At 39.8% G+C, this 18,733-nt stretch overlaps 3 protein-coding genes across 4 annotated transcripts; 2 read left to right on the forward strand and 1 right to left on the reverse strand.

Annotated features, from left to right (window-relative positions):
- Positions 1-4,130: 4,130 nt before the first annotated feature.
- On the forward strand, positions 4,131-8,528 carry LOC144628527 (archaemetzincin-2-like). Its single transcript, XM_078486644.1, has 2 exons — positions 4,131-4,825; positions 6,719-8,528. The coding sequence occupies exons 1-2, from the start codon at positions 4,145-4,147 to the stop codon at positions 6,980-6,982; spliced, it is 945 nt and encodes a 314-aa protein (XP_078342770.1). The 5' UTR covers positions 4,131-4,144; the 3' UTR covers positions 6,983-8,528.
- Positions 8,529-8,919: 391 nt separating this feature from the next.
- On the forward strand, positions 8,920-10,003 carry LOC144628517 (beta-1 adrenergic receptor-like). Its single transcript, XM_078486633.1, has one exon. It carries the CDS (start codon positions 8,920-8,922, stop codon positions 9,988-9,990), a length of 1,071 nt encoding a protein of 356 aa, XP_078342759.1. The 3' UTR covers positions 9,991-10,003.
- Positions 10,004-13,146: 3,143 nt separating this feature from the next.
- Positions 13,147-15,821, reverse strand: LOC144628530 (melanocyte-stimulating hormone receptor-like). 2 transcript variants are annotated; one of them, XM_078486648.1, is made up of 2 exons: positions 14,774-15,821; positions 13,147-14,349 (listed from the first exon to the last, which is right to left on the reverse strand). In XM_078486648.1, the coding sequence occupies exon 2, from the start codon at positions 14,184-14,186 to the stop codon at positions 13,257-13,259; it is 930 nt and encodes a 309-aa protein (XP_078342774.1). In that variant the 5' UTR covers positions 14,187-14,349; positions 14,774-15,821; the 3' UTR covers positions 13,147-13,256. The 2 variants fall into 2 exon arrangements, with proteins under 2 accessions (XP_078342774.1, XP_078342773.1); XM_078486647.1 differs by having other exon boundaries at positions 13,147-14,353.
- Positions 15,822-18,733: the final 2,912 nt, after the last annotated feature.

The following is an 18,733-nucleotide window of genomic DNA, read 5'->3' on the forward strand; positions in this document are numbered from 1 at the left end:
CTCACCCCTTTTCGAGGGCTCAAAAACTGATGACCCAACCCCTTTCTGCTCCGGCCCACCCACCCCCCCCCCCCCCTGTACTTATTGACCAGTCCCTTATTCTAAAGAAAATTAGGAAGGGATCGTTGCTCACTAAATGGCAATGCTGGCACCCCAGTCACATTAGCATTTGATAAAGAGCAATAAATCGGCATTTCTTATAGACTGTGTCACTCTAGGTTGCTGTACACTACTACATCTGAAAATGCCTTGTTTGCATGTAGACTTCAGAAAGCCCTATTTTGGAGTATAATATTATTGTTAACTGATCAGAGGTTCTGGTGTCAGAGTGATTTCACTTCAACCGTTAAATAGTTAATATTCGAATATAGATACTATTAGACTGTGTCAAGGCCACATAGCCTGGGAATATCCCATACTAATTTGGGGACACAATTAATAGGTATTAAAAAAATATGTAAAAAGGGAATTTAAAAATACTTAGAGCTATATAAAATATTTATGATAATCAGATATTAAAAAATATTTATAAAGAGAATTTAAAATACTTAAAGCTATATAAAGATAATTATGATGAGCAGATATAAAAAATATGTAAAAAAAGAATTAAAAATACTTGAAACTGTCTAAAATAAATATGAGGAGCAGAGGGAACAGCCCTTGCAGCCATCATCTATGAGCAGACTAATATCGTATTTGCGTATCTGTTTCCTAAAAATATTTTAAGTTTCAGCTGATCTTATGTCTGGGGATAATGTTCCCCACAATTTTGGTCCAAGATATCGCAAAGAATGTTTACCATATGTAACCGTATATGTATCTCATGATAACGCCGATCCTTTGACTTGCCTTCTTACAAATTGAGCTTATATGATCTGTGAAGTTAAGTCTGGAGTCAATTGCAACACCCAGGAGATTGAGACTTTCTACTGATTTGATTTCCTCATTGTTCACACAAATTGCATGTGCCGCACTGTTATCCTGACTGTAGCCAATGTTCATAGTTTGATATTTTTTGAGGTTTCCAGCAAGAAGATTGTGATCATACCATTTAGTAGCAGTGCGCGCACTGTCCCTTAGCTTGGATGTTACAATGGATTGGTTACAACCAGTATGGTAGATTTTGTGATCGTCTGCGTACATTGATATCTAGACCTAATTTCATTGTTTTCTTTCGTTCAGCTTTGACTTTTTAGCATTAATTGTTCGATGTTGTTTCACTGACAAGTTAAATAAAAACTCACTAGCTGATACTGGTACTAAAAATGTTTAGTTTTAGCGAGGGTGAAGAATACACACTGTTTCTTTTTTTCCTTGCTCTGAGTAAACTCTGTCTATATAATCAGCGCACAAGTCTTATAGTTTGTGTTTTTTTCAACAGCGATACTTGAAAACGCTGAAATAGAACGTCACACCGGGCGTCACACGCAGTCCTTTACAAAATTGTGCACTGTCCCATTTCAATAGACTCAATATCTTCCAGGGGATCGTATTCCTGCACTACATATCGCCATGTGCGGCACCCATTCTTCCCGGGATTATCAACTAAGCTTCCAAGACCGGTTCGGTCTCCAAATACGACATAATATTTCTTGTTACAAGTGTACGAAGAAGATAGGTGGACTGAAGTGAAAATTCATCTGCTTCCAGCAATCTTGACCAGATACCGACATCAAGTTGTTTGTTTTGTCCAAGATGGCTGATTTCATGGATCCGACAAATGGGTTGGACAACGCGAACTCGAAAACTTTGAGGTTTCGACCCTCAAGCATATTCTCAAACGACCTCAGCCGGCCGTCCAGATAGATGACGAAGAACCCGCCAGTGGAAAAGGTCCAAGTTTTTTCCGTCTTAGGAAGGAAGGAACAGGGAAGAGAAAAATCGACTAAAACACCACTTCTAGACGCAAAACAGGCAAGAGGACACAGCAAATGGCAAAAGTAAGTTTATTTTGTATATTTACAGTATTTTAAGCATAAATACGGCAAAATCGACTCAAATCCCATACAAAGCCTTATAATATTCTCAACGGTCTAGTGTTACGCAACACCAATTTATACCTACCGACCGCAAACGTGAGCTTGGGGTGCCTGTGGTTCTTTGAGACATCTTCAGGGACTGTGGTGCTGCGGAAACTTGCATAATTTACGACGTTCGTCTCAAATTTAACAAGTGTAGCGTTAAAATTGTTGATGTTTATATTGGGGACTTGAGCTCTTGATGCCATTTTGACTGTATGGACGCCTAGCTCGAAGGCCGTGACAACCTACAAGACGTCTTTGCAAAACAAAGCGAGATATCGTGTCGTCGCCTTCTGTTTATTAAATCACTTTTCCCTGTTTTGTCAGGAATTTGAATATTAAACCTATTAGACCTTTGTATCTATTGTCAATTTGTCGCTATACTTGGTTGCGGTTGACACCATAAACAATAGAAAGCTAGCTAGAAGGAAAAAAAAACACAGTACTTCAAATAACACTAGTGCAGCAATGTGGAAAGGACACGGTCAGTGTTCCCATATCAAGTAAATATAGTTGTCAGTAAACAAGTCATCAAAACAAGTAAGAGACGAAGAACTTGTTTCGGCGATAAGTGAGCGGATAGAAAAATTATCTCAGATTTTATGCACGTATCAATGTTAAGCTGCTGGGGGGGGGGGGGGGGGGAGGCCGGGTATAGGCCGGGCATTTGAACTTAGCTGAGACTTTCTGATCAAATGCCCAACCCCAGGGCATGTGTGGATGTTCAAAAGAGTCACTTAACTTCAATAAAATGTTGTAAGAAAGTCCATTAAAACGGTCAAAAGTCCCCACCACGGGCAAACAATTGCTGTCAAATCCCCCGCCTAATCCCGGCCTCCCCCCCCCCCCCCCAGCGGCTTAACATTGATAGGTGCATTAGAAGACTTGTTTGGAATAGACCTTATCACGGTTTTCGACGCCATTTTGACGAGTGGGCAAAGCGGGTAGAAATTACAATGTTTGTATGGGAATCTGACGGCAAATATCTTTTACAAAAATTGAATTCTGGACAGCTTATGAATTGTAAAGTTAAGATACTAGGAAAAAGTTTTTATTTGCCGAGTTTGAAGGATGTAGCTGGGCTAGAAAGCGTTCAGTTACGTCTTTACGTCTTTTACATTTGTCTGTAATTTTTCCCGCAAACGGCGTCAATCGTGCGGAAGAAATACAGACAAATTAAATGTATGGAAAAATTAAAAACGTAACTGAACACTTTCTAGCCCAGAATTAAATTTTTGTAAAAGATATGTGCCGTCGGATTCCCATAAAAACACTGTAATTTCTTCCCGCTTTGCCCACTCGTCAAGATGGCGTCGAAAACCGTGATAAGGCCTATTCAGTACATATATATTTGACGTTCACTATTCGTTCTTGTCTTTTTTTAGTATGTTTTTGATAAAGAGCGAGGTAAATCATCTCCTTTGTATATACAGTCGAAGCTCTCGTAAGCGGACACCCTCGGGACGCGAAAAAAGTGTCCGTAACTGGAGCTGGCCGCTTACGAGAACGGTTCTCGTAAACGGCCACTAGAGGTGTAGGGGATAGATGGCCGCTTACGGTAGCTTGTCCAGCTAACAATAACTGGACGGACGTTGATGACGACAAAACAAACACTGAAATGTGGTACTGTTATTACTGTAAAATCATTGCGACGAACGGCGATGTGAAATTGATTAATGAAAACAAGATACAGAGGTTGTTAATAGGATTTTCTTTGGGGTGTCCGCATACGGGAGCTTAAAAACAAAGAAAACGTCTAAGTCGTAATCTCTGAAAGTGTCCGCGGCCGCTTACGGGAATGTCCGCTTACGAGAATGTAAAAATACAGAGTTTGTATGGGAGTTAAAACGGGGTTTCAAACAAGGCGGCCGTAAGTAGAGCTGTCCGCTTACGAGAGTGTCCGTTAAGAGAGCTTCGACTGTAGTTGCCAACCCATCATGACTTTCTTATGAGGTTATACCCCCATTTTGTACACTCATGCTGCAAACGGTATTTAGGAGATTTGGGTAAAAAACGCCATACAGTACGCGTGACACTAGTACTGCACATATAATGTCACGCGAAGTCACATTGCATCGCGTGACCATTATTTTGTCGATTCCAGTCTGCTTTCAAAATTCAACATGGCGACCGCATCAACAACAACAGTTCGTGATCTTGGAAACTTACAACAGCTTTCCAAGAAAGAGAAAACCTTTCTTGTGAATGCCCTGAAAGACAGAGAGCTTTTTCCTCTGCTCCCAGAGCCAGACAAACATGACTGGCTGTCATCGCATTCAGAAACAAAACAGTCGCACAATTCTTGGTGGCAAAGACTTCAATCTGTCATTCCGCCATCGAGGAAAGGCAAGAAAAAGATATGTCTTGTGCCTCTTGGCGATGATTGGACGCAGTCCGAAGTGGAATTGGATAAAAGAGGCAAGAGAGAAAGCTTTACTTCGTTGCTTCAGCGTTTTGCAGCTTTGTTCTTTACAGGTTTTCAAGTTGTTGTTTCGCCATCGGTGTCCATAGGGAAACTCAAGTGTAAGACTCGAATGAACTGCGGAACTCTGCAATTATACATCCCAGATGTTTACAAATATCTGCAAGCTAAATGGCCGACTGGCGCTTTTTGCGTTGTCGGGATCACCATGATTGATCTTTACCCGAAAGAGAGCTGGAATTTTGTGTTTGGTCAGGCAAACTCGGCTACTGGTGTCGGTGTGTTCAGTTTTGCAAGGTACAACCCACTTTTCTATGAAGATGATCCCGAGAAAATGGCGTCACCCAACACAAGTACTCTTGTACTTTGGAGGAGTTGTAAGGTACAGTATACCAAAGATTACATTATAATAAAAGTCCTTCTTCATGCCCCTGTTAGGGGAGGGTCCAGTCAACCATGCTAAGTACACAACTGACTTGAAAAACTTTTTTGGTCAACAGTTAGATATTTAAAAAAAAAATGTCAGGAATATATATGCGAGATTTGCACCATTTATTTGATTTCACGTAACTTTACTGCCAGGCAGCAGGGGTATTTTGCAGAATGCAGAACCCAGAATGATGGAATGGCGAAATGACGGAAGGGCAATAGTATAATGCCCTAACCGTCACTCGATCTAACCAACAAATTAAAGCAGAAGCATATCAGGTGATATGCTTCTGACTAAAGCTAACCAAAAGCCAAGCAAACCAGAGTGAAAGCTGAACCACAAGCAAACCAGGGTGAAAGCTAACTGCAAGCAAACCAGAATGCAAACTAAATAAATAAATCGTCTGTATTTTACGAGGATGGCATGTTATAGTATTGCGACTGTGGCCCCCAGATTCCCGATCGAATTGGAATTTAGAAGTGCTGATTTTTGTGGAGGGAGGAAAACCGGAGAACCCAGAGAAAAACCTTCGGAGCAAGGATGAGAACCAACAACAAACTCAACCCACATATGACGCCTGGTCCATGAATCGAACTTAGGCCACATTGGTGGGAGGCGAGCGCTCTCACCACTACGCCATCCCTGCTACCCCAATTGTCTGACAGCAAACCACTGACCATCATTCTGCGTTCTGCAAAGTTGAGTCTTACTTCACGGGACAAATATGTCAGATACAGCCAGGTATCTGTACCTTGAAGAGACATAGAAGTATTACTACTTTTCCTGGATGAGATACTAGTCCATCACAGGGTTACCCCCAAGATCTTGTTAAGGTTGCCCGGGTAAATTGCTGGTACCCAGATACACAACCCCAATACTTCTGAGTGAGGAGAGGCACTATGAAAGTGAGATGCCCTGCCTAAGAACACAACACAGGGACTTTGGCCAGGGATCAAACCCAAAGTTTTTGATCCAGTGTCCTACGCACCAGCCATGACCACACCTTTTCCATCAATCTTGGGGATTAAGAGATGGGACTGGTATAGGGGTATAGGACTGCTGCTGGGGTTTTGAAACCCTGACCCTGTTTAGAACAATAAAAACTTAAAATATCTTCCCTCCGTATGACAACACCCCCTAATTTAAGACCCTATTTAGGACAAAGGACAACATCGACAATCATTTATGCTTTATTGTGATTGCATCCCGTATGCAATGTTCGACGCATTGGAATGCAAACACCCATCCCAACAAATAAAAATATGCTTTTCATTGAAGTGAAAGCGAAAACAATGTAAATACTCAATGACAGTGTTGCAGCCATACCCTGTCTAGGACAGGTTCAGGCCCTGTTTAGGACAGAGGCGCTTAAAATTAATTACCCTGTTCAGGGCCGGAGGAGTCAAAAACCATACCCTTTCCAGTGGCACGTCCCAAGGGCCATATAGGGAAGTGCCCCCTCCAGGGGCGGTTAGCCTAACTAGTAGCACTTCGATTGGCCTAGCTAAATAGCATTCGGTTAGCCTAAGTAGCTTTCCGGTTAGCCTACTTTAGCTTAGGTTGCTTGTGGTTACCCATTCATAATAGGGTTAGAATTTCTAGGCAAAAAATTCAGGGGTCTGACAGCTGGTCATCAGTGGGGTGGTGGATATGATTCCTGCTTGGTAAGCTGACGACCTGGCAAGTTCGAATCCTCTTGGTGTCAACTTTTTTTAACTTAAAAAAAAAAAACAGTCAAGTGACTGCGATCCTTCCACATACATGTATGAAAAAATATGATGTCTCACTATGTGAACTGAGTGCAGAATAGTCACTCCCATTAAAAAATATCTAATTTCTTTGTAGGTGATGGCTCATGAGATTTGCCATTTGTTCTGTCTGCAACACTGTATCTACTTCTCATGTGCCATGAATGGAAGCAACCATCTTGAAGAGTCTAACAATCGTCCAATGTTTACCTGTCCCATTTGCCTTCACAAGTTGAAGTCCTGTCTGGGATTTGATGTAAAAGAAAGATATCAAGCATTGCTGGAGTTTTGCAGGTCAATTGAAGATGAAAACTTTGAAGGAGTTTGTCGTTGGCTAGAGAAAGCAATTGAGAAACTTTGATGAGTTTCTTTTATGCCACTTTGACAATTACCAGCTTTTCAAAAGAACGAAAGATCGCAGAGAAAATAGTTAAAATCACTGGTCACGCAACATGTATCTCCAGATTTGAATCCTGGCACCTCACTTCTACAACTTGCTCTGGAGCTCCGGGGCTCATGGATTCCTTCCAGCATCTAAAATTTCTTAAGACTTTATTTCCAATGTTTGTTAACACTTTCTTGGAAAGGAATCAAGAGAATTTAAAAAAACCTGATGTTAATTAAGTTGCAAAATAAGCTGCAGTAGACCGAATTGCCTCACAACCTCCAAAAACGAGTTTTAACTGTTGAAATGAAGTGATAAATGGGCTGATCCTAAAAATAACTTGATAACTAAAATTAATTTTTTAAAGGTGGATTATGACACTCTAAAACAGACAGTATGTTTGATTTTAATACATAGCCTTACATGAACATGCTCTACTCGCCTTTAACTGACGGCATGTTAACAAGTAGTTTTTATTTGCCTGCTTAACTTGAAAGAAAAGAGAAGAAATCCACACCCGTAACTGCAGTCCTCTACCAAAGGGAACATCTGAGATCACTGCCTGGATCCAACATCTCTAAAATGTTGCTGGTTTGCAGCTGACGTCACAGTAGCCATGTTGGATGACAGGAACAAAGCGTTCTCTTCCGTTGGGAACTAAACTATTTTATCATGCAAATTCCGCAAAAACATGTTTTATTGTATTGTCATCCAACATGGCCGCCTTGTCACGTGGTTCTCCTCCGTTGGGAACTAAACTTTTTTATCATGCAAATTCCGCAAAAACATGTTTTATTGTTTTGTCATCCAACATGGCCGCCTTGTCACGTGGTTGCAAACCAAGAATTTAGTAGTTTTGTGTTAAACTCCTACCGCATAAATTTTAAGGTACTGCAATATTTTTACATCGATTTTCGCTGCCGTGCCCTGTTTTGAATTTGAGACAAAAGATTTCTGTAGGGATTATAAGCTACTCCGCATCAAAACTGAGGCAAAAAGGAGGGGCAGTCGTGTTTATAAAATTATGATGAATAAGAAATAAGCATACGAATTCGCACCTTTATAAGGAGGCGTGAGTAATGTCTGCACCAACCAATCCAAGGTGGGAGGGAAAATGTGAAGACTACGCTAGGATGCGCATATCACTTACTCACTTGCGTGTACTTACCGGCTATATACACACAAATTTCCTGCTGTGCTTAGGCTTTTTGTCGATCAACGTTCCATTTACTTTGTTAAAAGCATTTCCCAGGTTTCAGCCGGTATTCAAGTGGATCCGATAAATTCGAGCATAAAAAGTTACAATTACACAATACATAGCCACTTTATGACGTGTTGTCTAGCTTACTCATAAAACGCCACGGGAATGTATAATTTGAGAATTAAAAAAACACAAACCGCGGGAGATTGTTTTCTAAATGTTCTCAAGTGTTCACAAAAAGCATTATACAGACTTAGCGTGTGCTAGCAATGGGCTCCTGGTGTTAGATAATAAAACAGAGCAACAAGCCCGATTTTTCCCTAGGGTGAGTAATCTAATTGTTTTAGTAGAGAAACTGAGTAAGAAACCTACAACTTCAGGTATTTTTAACCAAAAATCAAAAATAGTTTCCTTTCTTAGGTCAACGCACGCACATCCATGGTCTAGAAATGAGAGAACCAATCAGATTTCACGCTGAGCGTCTACTAAACTCGGTGAAAACATGTAGCTTTTCAGCCAATCAAAGCTTGTGCAGAATCCAAACTATTATAGCTAAGTATATAAATGTAAATTCGAGTCCATCAAATAATCATATACCCTTTAAAGCTATACATATAGATCACAAGGGCTGAATTTGCTAGCTGTGCAAACCACAGGTGAAAACTCTTCACGGAGCAAAGAAACGAAAAAAACCGTGTTAATTCGACAAAGGATGAATCAGACCAAAGTTAATAACACATTTCTCAGTTGTGGTAGCGCGTTTATACCCATAACAATTTCTTCCACTGTTTATACTGTATTTATCATCAGAATCGTCGTTAACGCTCTCACCTGTCCTCTCATCATTTTGCTGAACATCCTGGTGATGGTGGCAGTGAAAACTAAACGACAGCTTCGCACCAAGTCTAACATAGCACTCGCTTGTTTAGCCACAACTGACCTCGTAGTCGGACTAGTTGTTCAACCTTTGCAGATCGCCTGCTACATATTCCTTTTTCATGGAGAGACTGATGTGTTCTGTAGTCTAAACGCGATAGCAATGGGCGTAACCATAAGATGTGTTTTAGCGTCGCTAAATCATTTGTTTCTGATGAGCGCAGAGCGTTATGTTGCGATAAAACGCCCTTTCGCATACGATAATCTGGTTACTGAAGTTCGAATCGTCATAGCCTCTTGTCTGGCGTGGACTGTAGGGATCCTAATTCCCATGGAAGATCTCCTGTTGACAGAAAAACGCTTCTTGCCTACTGTATTAGCAGTTTCTGTAACACTTTTTCTCTTATTTCCTGCAATGATTTACTTCAATGTTGCTGTATACAAGGAAATCCGCCGCAACGCGACACGGATTGCTGCTAACCAAGTTTCCTTAGCAGCGAAGAAGAAGTTACTCAAGAATAAGAAAGCCTTTTACACGAAAACTCTTGTACTCGTTGTATTTTTTCTGTGTTATATCCCGGGAAATATCTGTAATGCTTTTACCATCTTCCTTGAAGACAGAATTGCTCCTAATTTGAGACATGTTACATATTATCTTGTTACTCTATTGCCAGTTCTGAATTCGCTGTTTAATCCGTTGATTTATGCTGTTAGAATGAGATATTTTCGTGTGGCTTTCATTTATTTGTTGTCTAGAAAAACGGCTATTGCACAAGCTGAGGGACTAGAAAGGAACATCTTTGCATCAAGACGAATTGGAGCCTTAGCTTATGACGAACAAGGACAAAACGGGGTTAGCCGAGAAGAAGATGAGCAACTCGAAAGAATTGAGACAAATGAAGAATAGAGCGAAACTTAGTGAGAACTTTAGAACCCCAAGGACAATTTGATATGAATTAAGTATGAGCTTTGTAAGAACACCCGTAACCTTCATTTGAAAACGAATTTGTAATGTCTTCGAATATCGGTTTAAAGTTTTGCGTCAGTCAACAAGATTGCTTAATTCGCCTCAGTAGATTTTACTTAGCCATCCGAAAAACGGAGATTGAAATTCTATATTAAAATAATAATACTACTTAAAAATCAAAGTCAAGTACTGTATTAATAAAAACACAACAGGGGACGATAAAGAAATGTATGTGTACAATGATAAAGTGGTAATCAAGGGAAGACTGGAAAAATTATCGAACAACAAATTCATTAAAAGGGCTTTTGCTTTCCTCCAAAATAATGATTTTCATATGTAACCAGATGTTCACGTTCTTTTGTTGTCGACCACCACTGGGAGTTTAGTTTTCGACTGAAATGTACTTATTTTAAAATCAAATGGTTCTGAAAATTCAGCAGTGTATTGAATACTTCATACTGAGAGTGCCTCTCTATGTACTTAGCACCAAATTTCCGTTACTTTGGCAAAGGGTCGTTGAAAGCATCTTGGCTGAATGGCTCCCACGAACGACTTTTATATATAAACTCAGTCATGGGTTTCCATTACAGTTATTTTTTTTCACAGTACAAAATTAACAAAATGCAAATACTTTACACTATCTGACGGAAACGTAACTATATGACTTTACTATTTCTTTATGATAATTTTGTTCTTTTCTTATTAATTTAAGTTTTTTCATAATATCCACGTTTTCTTATATCATGTTAAGCTTTGTTTTTCAAATTTGTATTTGTAGCTTCTTCGCTATTCTCAGCAGATACCGTAATTAAGTTTATTTTGTATTGCCATATTTAAATATAATAATTTATAAACATTGTCTGCATTCTAATTGGTTGGAAACACCTCAACTTCTCCCAGACTCAAATAAGGCTGTCTCAAAGATGCTAAGAATTTCCCAAAAAGTTGCTCGAAAGTTGCTCCAAAATCCAAAAAGTTGCTCGAACGTTGCTCCCAAAAATCCGAAACGTTGCCTTTAATTGAGAACATTTCTCCAAATATAAGCTAATTTCCCTTTGAAGGAAAGCTTTCTATATCTATTCATGCAATTTCACTGCAACCGAAGTATATAAATAACATTTTAATGCCAAAATGTGTTGGATTACGAGCATTGACTATTCTCAGGAGATAATTAAGTGCATCTTGTATTCTGCGGGGGGGGGGGGGGGGGGGGGGGGGGGGTGGATGCGACTCCCATGAGGCTTTTTCCAAATTTTGAAAAAAGATTTACTCTACAATGCTGAAACTTTCAGTTGCTGTTCATTCATCCCTTCCAGAAATTTTGATATGTCACTCATGTGTCTATAATATTTGACGTTGCCATGGAAACGTCATAATTACAAGCAGGTCTGGCCAAAAATCGTAATTTTTAACACTTTTTGCATCAATTTCCGTTATTTTCTGACTTTCTAAAAAAATGGTGAAATCCAAGATAGCAGATCCAATATGGCGGCTCTAATGACGTCCTGTGAGATCATATGTTGTCACAGCCAACAAAATTATGTCATCTTGTAGAGTAGGCTAAGGCCTTTCTACACAGTGCAAAATAATTTCGCTGTGCCTTAATAGAACGAAAACCCTGGGACGGGTTCCAACCCAGGGTTAATAATATAGAAGCAACAATTAATTGGCTAAGAACACGTCAATTTATATCAATCCAAGTTTATTAAAAAAGGACCATTCATCGTTCATGTAACACATGTTAAGACACAAAGTTCCGACACATGCATGCGGTTTTAATATGCTTGCCGTTCTTTCCCTAATCGTAATCATAATGCGTTAGGAATTTGCTACAATTTAAATTGACGTTACAACTACCTTGATGAGCAAAAACACTTTGTGATTGTTTCTTTCACTGGTTGTCTTGCTCCCCTGATTTTTCAGCAGTAAAGAATCGGGTTAAGCAATGAATTAAAAGCAAGGAGACAATGTTGGTTTCCAAACTTAAGCAACAGTTGGAGGATAATGTCTCACTCATGACACCAACTACAATTGTTACTATACCAAATGGAAGATAACATGCTACTAATGCCATATGCACCCAAATTGAACCAGACACTGTCTTCTTGTATCGTTCTATATGCAGTGGAGGTCCTTCTTTGTTCGGTTGTTGCTCGTGAACATGGTCCTCTACTTTAAATCGGTGATGGCGGAGCGTGAGAAAGATTTTCGTGAAGCAGAAGATTGAGGTTACTATGCACAAAAATAGTCCTGTGCAGATGACAGCTATGTTAATAAGGTCGTCGTAGAGGTATGCAATCTCGTTCCTAGAGCCTGCGTTCCCCTTGACCAGCGGTCGGGAAACTCAACGGCTCTGGACGAATCCAAAACCGGAACCAGGAAATCCTGGTTCCCGTTTGATTGTGCGCGTGCGCCGGAGATTGGGGTGAAACGAACAAGTTTTCAACAGCCAATCAGATTCAGACGCCTTTGTGACGGTTTTTGTTCAGAATAACCCAGAGTTCCGGGCCCCTGGCACAGACCAGAAGGATCGCGGCCTCTGGGGACGAGATTGAGAGGTATGTCATTGCGGCGGCACTGCTAGGAAGCCAAGACAAAATTACAACGATTCGTAGTTACCGCCTGTCTGTATCTTAGTCCTAATGACAGGGCGAGAAGTCTATCCACGCTTATGGCAGTTAAAGTTAACAATGAAACTCCACAAAAAATTACAGCAAAGGCTTTAGAAATGGTGTCAAGATAGTAACAACGTTCGGAGTCTTCTGGAGACAATAGATATGTAATGTAGATAGGCTGTAGAATGAGGCCTACGCAAAGATCGGTGCTTGCGAGGCAACGGAATAGAAGCCTTGATGACACATGAAGAGACGCGACTTTTGAAAGAGCAAAAATAATCAGAGCATTCCCCAAAAATGCAGTGGTGGATATGACCCGGGATATGAGAATATTTAATGTTAAAAGAAATATGCTTAGATGAATTCTGTATTTCTGTGAAGCCCCGAGCTAAAGCATTCTTACCTTCTTTTGTATTTGTCAGTGAAATGTTCATTCACTGTTTTAAATAATTATTTTTTATTTCACTCAATTTGGTGGTGATGTTTAAATTTGGCTAAAATCCTTGGCACAGTTCCTTGAACGTTAATACTAAGTATTTACATCATATTATTATTTTACTTAACTAATGGAAGATATTCCTGAAAAAGATACTATACTCTACTCCAAAACTGTCTGATCGTGTCCTTTACTGCTCGTCTTACTTCTCTCATCTTCCAACAGTACAGAAATGGATTCAGAGACGAGTTAAAGTAAACCAGAGTTAATGTTACAGCCCAAGTGATCGCAAGAGATGGTGTGGCTGATCCAGAAATGGCAAACATAATCACGACAACATTATGTGGAAGATAACAAGCCACTAATGTTATCTGCACCCACAATGCACTGGACACTGTCTTTCTGTACCGTGCTATATTCAGTGGAATTCCACCTCCGTTTGGTTGTCCTTGCTTCACATGGCCTTGCACTGTAGCTTGATGATGACGAAGCATACTGTAGATTTTTGTGTAACAGAAGGTGGCGGTTATCATACACAATGCCACTACTACGCCGGTGAATGCTGCTGTAACGCGCGGAAGGTTGGAAAAAAATGTCATTGCAATGGCAGTGTTACAAAGCCAAAGAATAAGAACAATTACCCATGCTCTCCGTAAAGTTACAACCTGTTTGTATCCTAACCCCAACTTTAGCACGAGAAGTCTGTCCACACTAATTGCAGTCAGTGTACACAAAGATAGTCCACCCAAAATTATACCTATGGTAATTGAGAGGATCCCAACATAGTAGCAAAGATGATAATGATCTGTAGACATCAAATATATAACGTGAAGAGGCTGTGTGATGAGGCCTACACAGAGATCGGTGCTGGCAAGACAACCAAACAAAAGTTTTGATGGCGGATGAAGGAACCGCGACGGCTTTCGAAGGGCAACTATTATCAGCATATTTCCAAAAAATGCAGTGATGGAAAGAGGAATATTTATTGTTGAAACAAGGATCTTCAGATGAGTTTTGACAACATCCGCCTTGCAAAATAAGTCTTTAATTGACGTGTGGTTGTCATTCTTAGTTTCGTTTAACATTTTCCTTTAGATGAAGTTGTTTTTTTTTTCTAACTAGTTATGGCTGGCGTCCACTGATTCCGTTACGATTATCAAAGTTCTCCTGAACCTGTCACAAGGAAGCTCTAAAAGTCTTCTTTTTCTTTAACGCGTGGCTTGGTCGTTATTGCTTCAGATGCGTTTCCTAGCTGAAAGAAAGTTAAGTTTCAGTGCAAAATTATTCATTTATCTAAAGGGCTAGCAAATGTTCAATCTATTAAGGACGGTTGTGTAACCACACGAGCTAGTATAAGTGCCTTAGATAGCTTAAACTTTTACAAGCATGCGGTGATTATCTTTCCTTATTCTAAAGCTAATACTTGCATATCGCTCTTCTGACTCATTGCAACCATTGCAACACTTGAATATATACTTTTGGTGACGACGCTTAAAAATCTAAGAAACGCCCTTTCTATGTTATAGGCAACGGCAGAATTAGCTCCAGAAGCGTTCGAGTCTAGTTTTAAGAGCAACATTCTCTAAGACACCTTCTAAATTTAGAAGTTTCTTTTTTTCTTTATTTAATTTATTAGAAGGGGGTCTTACGCGCATACAATTATCTAACATACTTTTTCGCAAAGGGTTTCTTTTCTCGGTTTTCCGAGCTTGTTCTTCGGTAGAATGAGTCACAAACATCAACGAACAAAATGCACTGGGCCGCGAACAAAATGCTGCTTGTGTACGCAGGATCTATGAAAGGACTAAAAGACCAAATCAGCCAACAAAATAATGAAAAACATGAAACGTGAAACTGCAAGGCTGATCGAACTGCGTAGAAAACTTAATGCGGCAGAGACATGACAGAGACCAATCCGAGAGTCAAGAATGCATAACTGTAAACAGCTGTTTCGGACTCTTTAGTCCTCGTCAGTACAGTATAATGCCACAGAGAACAGAATGTGAAGCCAACGCGAGTCAACTGTTACAATCCTTGCATGTGCGCCCTCGCTCTGCTCGTGGTAGTGACACCATATAAGGTCTCAAATTCGAAATGTCTGTCCACGTCACAGCGCGTGACTGCAAACAATGAACAAAGAACATTTGAAAATATCAGGTCTCTGTCGCATTAAGATAAGGATAGACAAAACTATCCGTAAAATAACACGGCAAAACCATGTTTTTTAAATTAAATTTTTTAAACCCCGGTATTTTAAATTATGAAGAAAACTCACAATCAAGGTACCTGGGCTTGTCTTGCGTTGAGAGGTGTACAGTCGTTCTGTTTGATGTGCATATAATACAGATTTATAGCTAGTTTGCAGCACCTGCCATTTTAATAAACAATTATAAACTTTTGCCCATAAAACGCGCCCTCTGATTGGCTGTGAAGTCGCTTCGCATGAGGTCTGTAAACACGGTTTTGACTTATAATAATTGTTTTGGCTTCATTTTACCGTCTTTTCTAGATTTAACGCCAACGGCGTTTATTTCAAACTAGGCCTGCTGGACCCGGCGTTTATTTGATTCCTGCAGTTTTTTTCGAAAACAACGGGTTTTATAGATTATTTTTGACAGACTTTTAAATTTCCATAACAACTACAGCTTTTTATACCTCAAATAAATGCTTGAAGGGGTTATTTACAACACCACCTTGGAAACCCTGCGTTTATTCGAGACCCGGCGTTTTATATTCGCGAAATAATTCAGCTATGTAAGCTGGTGGTGCACTGAGTCCTTGTTCAGTTTGCTTGTGTAGTTTCCATCTACATTAATGTTCGCCATTGTTCTTGGGTTTTCTGAAAATTAAGCTCGCCTTGAAGAGTGTTTTAAGTAACAGAAGCTAGTTATATACTGTGAGAAAAAAAGCATTTTGCACCTTTGTTAGTTAGACAATAATGTTATATGTCGTTAATACAGTAGAACCCCGGTAACTCGAACTCGGATAACTCGAACAACCCCGTTAACTCGAACAAACTTCCATTTCCCTTGGATTTAAACTCACTTTTCAGTCATTTTTACTCGGTTAACTCGAACTCGGATAACTCGAAAACCCCGCTAACTCGAACTAAATTTCGTTTCCCTTGATCAAAATTTGGGTCAAATTTACCCCGATAACTCGAATTCCGGTTCCTGCAACTCGCCACGGTTGCCCATTGATTAGAGCAACAAAACAGATCACGTATTTGACAGCCTTTTCCCGCTACTCTTATCCTAAGAATTTATGATCGTGTTAGAGTTTCTGACGAGATAAGTTTAATTTGCACTGTGCTGTATACTGATGTGCTGAAAATCAGTAAACTATCAATTATTAACTTGGCAAATCAGTAAATATTTAATCTACCTCGATAACTCGAAACCCCGCTAACTCGAAAGGTTTTTCGTTTCCCTTCAGAGTTCGAGTTACCGGGGTTCTACTGTATTAAGGTTTATGGTTTAAGTAATGTGATTTTAGAAGCCAAATGGACTAGACTTCAGAATGAGCTAGCAATATATTAGGCCCACGCAAATGTTTTGATTGGCGTACATTAGCGTGGGCACCCGCTTTTGATGAAGCACTGTTGTCGTAATTGAACAAGCTGAGTGGGTTAAGGTAAAGGAAAAGGTCAACTTTATTTAGGCAGGGTGGTCCAATCAGCACTTGGCTGGTATCAAAAGGGGCCCTGCGTCTCCCTGGGAGAATTTCTAAAAAGAACAGTTGTTGATGACTAATGTTTAGGCCCGCAAAAATGAGGAAACATGTTTCCGGAAAGATGTTTCCAGAATTATTTTTCTTGTTTTGCCTTGGCCTTTGGTCAATGCCGCGCGGAAACACGAAATGTTTCTGTCCTTTAGCAGAAGCAAATTTTGCCTCTCGGAGGCAAAAACTGACGCAGGAAACAATGCTTCGCGTATGGCAAAACTGGGAAACATTGATGAAACATGCACGTGCTACAACTGTTTCTGGAAACATGTGTCCTTGTTTTGCCAGGCCTTTTCTGTACCCAGCGCAGCTGATGCGGAAGCTATTCATCTTCAGACTCATTCTTTTTTTTTTCACAGAACTTTCTATTAATGTCAAAAGACCCTGTGTTTCGCATTGGACTTTGAAATCTCCTGCGCAGCGCAATTTGTCAATTTTCTTGAACGTTCCAGTTTAAAATTGATAGATCTGTCCGGGGCTTAGATATTGCATCCCCTTTCCAGTTAAGCAAATAGAGATTGCACGTCTTTTTCTAAGCCGTTAGAGTACAGGAAAGACCAAAACAAAAACATCACTCACATCTTTTTAGCGAAAATGTCCTTGAAAAGAGTGTTCCGTCGTACTTCAAGCTCTGCCATCATTTAGGCCAACCTTTTTTTTTAGTTTATCGATAGATATGACAGCTGTAAACAGATTAAAATAAAATAATGTAGTACACACGACCCCAGAAACTTCGTAGCTGTTATTTAAAAAATGTGTTAATAAATGTTACTTATTTATTTAACTATGCACATCGCACTTGAGTATAAAAACTTACAGTCTTCATAATTTGAAAAAGCTATATAAATGATCATTTGTTCCTTGTTGGGATTCAGGAACACAGAATGTCGATCATGTCGATGTGCATTTACACATTGACAAAACTGTTTCCTCATAATTCATCAGTTTCAACCTGTGGCAACTACTGATCTCAGAGACTTCACCAGGCAGCCTACATAGTTGGGACTTAACGCAAACCGTTACGGTAGTGGTGGCACAACGTTAGCCTGCGAGAGCAGACGCATTTCCGGAAGCGACGGCCAGAAATGCGTCTGCTCTCGCAGGCTAGCACAACGTCTGCCGTGACTGAAAAGGACTGGCAGAGTAGGTCTCGAAAGTCTGCCAAATTTTAATTTACACCCGCTTTCAGTGTTACGTGCATAGCGGCTTTCTGTCAGCATCCATCTTTCGACGTGCTTAACAAACAACACGGATCGAAATCCGCCAATCACTGCCCACTAGCATGACCTTCTGACCTTGTGGGCTAATTTGCACGAGACCAACAACGGTATACATTGGTTTTGATTGGCTCATTTCAAACAGCACGTCGAAAGACGCTGTCGAAAGATGGATGTAAATGGATAGTTATGCACGTAACCACAGGCAGACCACCCTATGTGTTCGTGGTTAATAATTGTTCACTTAAGACGAACAATAGAAATATGTTGAAATCTATGAGAGTTACGAATAAAGCTCTGAATAAAGCTATGAAAATTATATTTATAAATGAACGTCTTTCGAAATATTTCAATAAAGGTGAATTAAATGTTAATCTATTCATGTGTGGTGTTTTTTTCGCGTTCTGGGCCGTATTAAGCGTTTTTTTTTGTATGTTACGTTCGGCCGGTGGTCGGTAATAAGAGACCACCGGCCGAACGTAACATACGAAAAAAACGCTTAATACAGCCCAGAACGCGAAAAAAAAAAACACTACACATGAATAGATTAACATTTCATTCACCTTTATTGAAATATTTCGAAAGAGGTTCATTTATAAATATAATTTTCATAGCTTTATTCAGAGCTTTATTCGTAACTCTCATAGATTTCAATATATTTCTATTGTTCGGCTTAAGTGAACAATTATTAA

Source organism: Oculina patagonica, chromosome 10 (genome assembly GCF_052425735.1).
Source record: "Oculina patagonica isolate OP01 chromosome 10, crgOcupat, whole genome shotgun sequence".
In the NCBI taxonomy this organism is placed as follows: Eukaryota; Metazoa; Cnidaria; class Anthozoa; order Scleractinia; family Oculinidae; genus Oculina; species Oculina patagonica.